Source organism: Fulmarus glacialis, unplaced genomic scaffold (genome assembly GCF_000690835.1).
Source record: "Fulmarus glacialis isolate BGI_N327 unplaced genomic scaffold, ASM69083v1 scaffold2359, whole genome shotgun sequence".
In the NCBI taxonomy this organism is placed as follows: Eukaryota; Metazoa; Chordata; class Aves; order Procellariiformes; family Procellariidae; genus Fulmarus; species Fulmarus glacialis.
This window is the reverse complement of record NW_009232410.1, coordinates 10,036-16,415: the sequence shown is the minus strand read 5'-3', so window position 1 is coordinate 16,415 and position 6,380 is coordinate 10,036. Positions and strand designations below refer to the sequence as shown.

Here is a 6,380-nt window from a genome sequence, read left to right as displayed (position 1 = left end):
GCTGAACCTAATGGTGTCTGGTCACTGGTCAAAAGCTTAGGTCAACAGCCTTTATCTCTGAGGGAGCAGTTTGCATCATGTGGCAATGTCTCCAGTTCTGACTGGAATTAAAGATCTCTTTGCTTGGCAGAGAGGCCTGGGGTCCTAGCCTGCCCGTTCGGGTAACAAGCAGTTAGTGGGATGAGACTTTCTGCTCACCACTCTCCTCCTGCTCCTCTCTGCAGGCTCAGCGTATTATGATAACGTCCGTCCCTTGGCCTACCCGGACTCAGATGCTGTCCTCATCTGCTTTGACATCAGCCGCCCGGAGACGCTGGACAGCGTGCTCAAGAAGGTGAGTGCCCGGTGTGCCTTCCGGCTGGCGAGATGGGTCCTCTGCAGCAGCACGTGGAGCCGCCCTGGGTTCCCTGCTTCCTGAGGCTGTCATCAGGGCTAAAAGCTCTGGCCCTGCGGTCAAGCCTTGGCTGGAGTTTGTGTGCTCAGATGGTCAGCGTCTGACGATCCCTACGTGGTCTGTGCAGAAAGCAAGATAATTTCCATTTGAAAGGAGCCCAGTGAACGGTGTAGCTCATGGTAGCTTGCAGCATGTGGGGGGGGTCTGTGTGTATGCACACATACAGATGTGGGGAGAGAAAGAAATGTAGGGCATTTGTTCTGTTTTTCATTAAGACCTTGGAAAGTGTTGTGCATCTCTCGTTAGCATAACCACCAGTGAGTGTGCTCTGAATTACTTGCAGCAGTTGAGAAGTGGCCCCTGGTGCCTGTTTCCATGCAAGTAGAAAGCTCAGTTTTTTGGCTGTCCCCTCAGTTCAGCATCTGCACAGTAAGAAAGAGAGCAATCAGTTCCCTATAGCTTGACAACAAGAATAATGAGCTGTGGCACTCAATTTCAAGCCCGTGAATGAATAAAATGAGATGGCACAATGCCACTGGACTGGATAGCATGCAGGGCCCTGAACACTGTCTGCCCTGGCAGAGCTGACTGGCCACGCTCTGTGTTAGCAGCCAAGAGTTTTCTACCTGCAGGTTAGTGCCTTTCAGCAAAGCAGATATTTCCAGCTGGCAGGTCTGGCAGGTCCCGGAGAGCCCCTCAGGGCTGGGGATCCGCTGTGGAGCACCGCTGGTTGGCCTCCCAGCAGGTCCCTGCCTGCCATGCTCTGGGGGAGTAGGTGGCACCCAGGGAGCGGTTCCCATGCAAGGCTTTCCTCTGAGATGGTATGAAGTCCAGCAACTCAGGATGCTGCGCAGGGGAGAGGCTAAATGGCCTCCGGGCCACTCGCATCCCTTGGTCCTGGCCTAACCCTGCTTCCTTCCATGAAACGCAGGGAGCTGGGGTTTCAGCGAGCTCTCACCGCTGTGCAGCAAAGCTGCGCAGAGCTCACTGGCTCACTGCATCCTGTCCCAGAGGCGAGTCTTGGCTGGCATCTCGTTTGTGAAGCTCTCTGAGACACCGAGGTGTGAAAAGCACTACAGAATAGCGATTCCTTTAGCTGCTCTCCCCAGTGAGCCCCAGGCTGCCGGGGCTGGACTGGCCACTGTCTGAACAAGTCGCGTTGTACTGACTGCCCTCTTGGCCTCTCCACACGTTGCCAAATGTTGTGCTGAAGCAAGTGCCTCTTACTCAGCTGCTGGGAGGGCTGAGAAGTGGGCCTGTGTCTCAGAAGTGTCTGATGAGGGGACAAAGACCCTTCAGATAACTCAGTCAATGGCTCAGTGTTTGTTTCCAAAGCAGGTCCTGGGTACCAAGTCTGCTGGGTGGAGGGAAGCGTGTTTCATGTGGACTGAAAGAATTCACTGCTCAGCTTGGGAGTCAGCAGAACGATAGTGCAAGCAAATCACTTATACCTTAATGAGATGCAAACCCATTAATAATTAGCTGGGGTTGGGATTTATTTATGTCTCTCTGCACACTCTTTATGTGAGTCCACACTGCTCAGTGCAAGGTCTTCCCTGTGCAGCCTCACAGATGCTTTGAGTACCGTTAGGCAATGTCTTTTTGGTACGGTGACTTAAAATAAACCCTAAATCACAGGGGATTTCTTAAGTGCCTCTGAGTAGATGCCTTGTTTCCTTTGGTGCAGGCTTGCAGCCTACGGAGGTGAGGAAAATTCCTAAGACACCATGAAGCTGAAATGGGTTTTAGCTTTTGATATCAGGCGAGTAAGGAAAATAACACTCCCTACTCAAGCCTCAGGCAAAAATGCTAATTCAGCAGAGGAAATCTTTATTATTGCTGCCCTTCTGATGCCTGGGCTGCCTGTACAGCATGTACAGTTGAAGGGAAGGAGCCATCTGAGAGAATGCAAACAAGCAGCTCTTCATTTCATACAAAGCAGGTTTTTGTGGGGTGGTGCCTTCATTCTGACAAGTCTTGATAGCGCAGCACATCTTAGGCTCCCTAAGGTGTCAGTCATGTGAGAAGGGGGTCACACCTCTCTCCATAGACCAGGGAGCCTTATGTCATTACAGGCAGCCGTGACCTCTGCCTGGTAAGAACAGACGCTATAGCTCAATCCCTTCAAGGATTTTCATCCATCAGGTAAATTAGAGTGCTTGAATTCCAGCTCCAAAAGAACTGCATCGTCCTCCTCTTGCGGGTGTGTTAGCCCCTGACACTGTGTGGCTGTGACACCAGAAATCTCCCAGAAGCTCTGCAGCCTGGCAGCAGGGAAAGGGGGGTTCATGGTGAAGATACTTGAGCCCATCTTCTGGTGGAAAATAAGATTTTTCTGTATTTTGCAGTTGCTTTGGTCTGATATTGGTTGAATGAAACCTGGATCATTCTTGGCACTTCCTTTCCCCACCAGGTTATGGACACTGGGTTGTGGGCTTGGTTTTCTTCCCCCTTCTAATTGCCTAGGGTATATGCTTAACCATCAGTTAGCATAGCAGGAAATCGCTAATTCCAAGTGACATCTTTAGCTGGGGGTAACCTCTATTTGTCATCTGCCTCCTACTTCAGAATCACTAGATAAGTAACCAGGGTGTTGACATGCTGATGGGGCTGTACAGGTCTCCCCTGGGGGAGGTCACAGGTGATTGTTTATGTACTGCTGCGGACACTTAGCTGCACAGTGGGCATTCATTTTTGGAGCTCTGAAAGGGACCGTCAGTGCGAAGGAAGTGGATGTTTGCCCCAACCGCCTCCTTCCATTGCTTCAATTCTTTATTTCCCTGGCTGTAGCTACGCTCTGAATGTCTTGATGTCTTTAACATGTGGCTTCCAATAATAAACAAATAATGAGTGTGCTGTGCAAAGAGCTCCCCGCTGACTGTGGTTCAAAAAGTCCAGCGAGGTTGACCTTTGGAGCCCCAGATCTGTGCACCAGACTGTGTGGTCATTTTTCCACAGTCATACCCAGGAGTGGTCTCCTGTGGCCTAGCACAGGGGCCAGCAGCTTAGATTTAACAGGTTTGTAGGACATATCTGGAACAAGTGAGCATAAGTTATCCGAGAGGCACTCCGACCATTCCCATCCTTGCCTGTGGCAGTCATTACAGTGCCCTGATGAGCTAATCAGTCTCTGAACAGCTGTCACCCCCGTTTGGGAAAGCCATACACACCAGAGTGTGCAGTCTTGGCCTCTGAGGTCTGCTTTCCAAACCCGATCCCATTAGAGCCTCATGTTATATTCAGAACACCGAAAGCTGTCCCTGTGTTTCTCGTCTTCAGCACACTCTCCAGAGCCGCTCCTGGCCTGCGTCCTCACTGAGAACCCCCGCTGACCGTGGTGACCATCATTGCCCGTGCCCCTTCCCCTCTTCCGGAAATCTGGGCACGCAGGCTGCAGCGGGGCCAAAACCAGCCTCAGTGCTGGCACCAGCCCACCGAGGCAGGAGACCTAAAAGCAGTGTTGCAGTGACTACCAGTAGCAGTCCTGGTACCCTGACCGGTCCAGTTCCAGGTCCTGTGCAGAGATGAGCCAGGCCAGGGCAGTTTGGCTGATGGTCAGGAGGTGCTGGGACCCTGGGCTGCCACAGTTGTTGTTCCTCTGTGGGAGAGGGAAGTGCCGTTTGCTAGTGGGGGCAGGAGAAGCTATGGACCAGAGTCGTGGGCTCTGCCACGGCGGTGTGGCATGGAGGTGTTCGGCTGGATGATGCTGTCCGGTAGGAACTGATGGCACAACTCTCCTGGTCTGTCCTTCCCTCCAGGGCTGGGGGGTCTTGGACGGGGCTCTTGACCTGGTTGGAAAGGGGCTGGGAGCGACGAGCTGAGACCCTGTGATGGCCTTTGTTGTTCCAACCTTGACCCTTTCGCAGGCTGCCTGCTGGCAAAATTAACTTGACGTGGAGGTGCTGCTGGGCCTCTTGAAGTGTCTTATACACCAGCAGCCCCTGAGCACTTTCTCCCTCTTGTCTCCTCTGCAGTGGCAAGGGGAAACTCAGGAGTTCTGCCCCAATGCGAAGATTGTGCTGGTCGGCTGCAAGCTGGACATGCGGACAGACTTAAACACGCTCCGGGAGCTTTCCAAGCAGCGCCTCATCCCTGTGACGCACGAGCAGGTGTGTTTCAGCAGCTGTCCCCATAGGGCTCAGGGAGGTGAGGTGGGGACTTTTCTGCAGGACCTACTAGTACAGGGAAGCTCAGCAGCAAATGACCCTCTGTGCCCGGGTCTTGGTCTGAAGCTGGTTTGATCTTGGCTCCTGGACTCTGAGCTGCTCATGCTTACACTCTTTTCACCAGCTCTGGCAGACCTTGACTTATTCCTGATGCTCTCTGCTGAACAGCCTCCTGCTTAGTAGCTGAAAAGTCTTTCCTCAAAGGTGGTGGAGATGCCTGATTTGACAAGTTGGACTACCTAAAAGGGAGTGTTGTGCTCCTGCATCTCCTAGTTCAGTGCAGCTCTTTCTGCTCCGAGTGACTCTCCTGCTCGGGTTCTATGTTGGGGCAATGCTGCTGGGGGGGGCAAACCACAGCTGGGGGGTCTGAGGGTCTGCTCCTGGGCTGCTGCAGCTGCCAGTGGACCCAGCAGTGTCTCCAGGCTGGCCTGGAGACCCAGTCTCTGTGGTGCAGTGCAGGGGCGGCTGCGCCCTGGGCTGCTCTGTGCCTGGCTCCGTGTTGTGCAGAGCAGGTCCAGCTGACTGTCCTGGTAAGAGGGGTTGTCCAGGCCCTCAGCTGCAGGGGTGGCACCGTGCTAGTGAGAAAGTGCAAGTGATTCAGGGTCCAGCGCCCAGCAGCACTGTCTGCTTGGGAGGCCACCCTCACATCTGGTGCTCCCACAGACGCTTGCACTTCATTTACAGAGGCGATGAGTAAACACTGTGAGAGAGCGCTGCTCCCAGCTGTGCCACGGTGCTCTGACAGGGCTGCCAGCACAGACAGGGCTGATGGTGATGTGAAAGGATGCTCCTTGCAGAGCGCTGCTGTCTTAACCATCTTCCCTCTTCCTCCCACTCTCTCTGGACCGCAGGGCAGTGCGCTGGCACGGCAGATTGGGGCAGTGGCCTATGCAGAGTGCTCCTCCAAGGTCTCGGAGAACAGCGTACGGGATGTGTTTCATGTGACCACACTTGCCTCGGTCAACAGGGTGCACAAGAACTTGAAGCGCAGCAACTCGAAACGGGGACTGAAGCGGGCATCACAGATGCCTGGCAGGACGGACTTACTGAATGACACAGAGATCAGGAAAGACCGAGCCAAGAGCTGCTCCATCATGTGAAAAACAGGCTGTAAATAATGTGTGTGTGTTGTCCATTTTGTACAGTAACTGGCTGAGACAAGGGCATGGTGCTGGCTGCAGGAGCCAGCCTGCCTTTCCAAAGCCTTTCGCTCAGTCTCTAGGACTGAGCTAAGGTCCCAGCTGGAAACCGGGGTGCACGAGTCGCCCCCCACCGTGGAGACTTCTGGGTTGGCTGCTGCTGTGCGGATTGCTTGGGGTGAAGGAACAACTTGGCAGAGGAGTATTCAGGTGCTGGAAGGTTTGTGACTGGGTGAAACAAAGTAAAGGGAGCCATCCTGTGCGTGTGCCGCCCTCCTGCACCCATGGCCCAGCCTCTGCGCCTGTGTGCAGCTATACAGCACACACAGCGTGGGGCAGTGGGCTGTGTGGGACCTGGGCTGGAGGGTGGGAGATGGGTAGAATTGCTAGCAGCAGAGTGCGATCAAGAGAAGGCATTCTTCGAATCTTCCTTTAGAAGAGAAATTATGTTTGAGGTGGTACTGCCTTCAGCTAGGCTGGACAGCAAGTCATCATGGAAGATGCAGGTCTGGGCCAGAGCTGGGAGGGAAGGCACCCTCTGAAGGAACCTTAACCTGACGAGACACCACGGTAGTCCACCTCCTGTGAAGAAAATAGATAGGTGGCTCTTTACACGATATTTTAGATACTTGAACTCCATTTGAAATGCAGCAGAGTGGATCTGGCTCCAAGGGAGAGGTC

At 53.7% G+C, this 6,380-nt stretch overlaps 1 protein-coding gene across 1 annotated transcript; it reads left to right on the top strand.

The window, feature by feature from the left end:
* Window positions 1–185: 185 nt before the first annotated feature.
* RND2 (Rho family GTPase 2) lies at window positions 186–5,660 on the top strand (the record flags this gene model as incomplete). The annotated part of the gene is made up of 3 exons (XM_009584873.1): window positions 186–334; window positions 4,369–4,503; window positions 5,412–5,660. Coding segments are annotated over 3 exons (533 nt in total), but the record flags the coding sequence as incomplete, so codon positions are not given.
* Window positions 5,661–6,380: the final 720 nt, after the last annotated feature.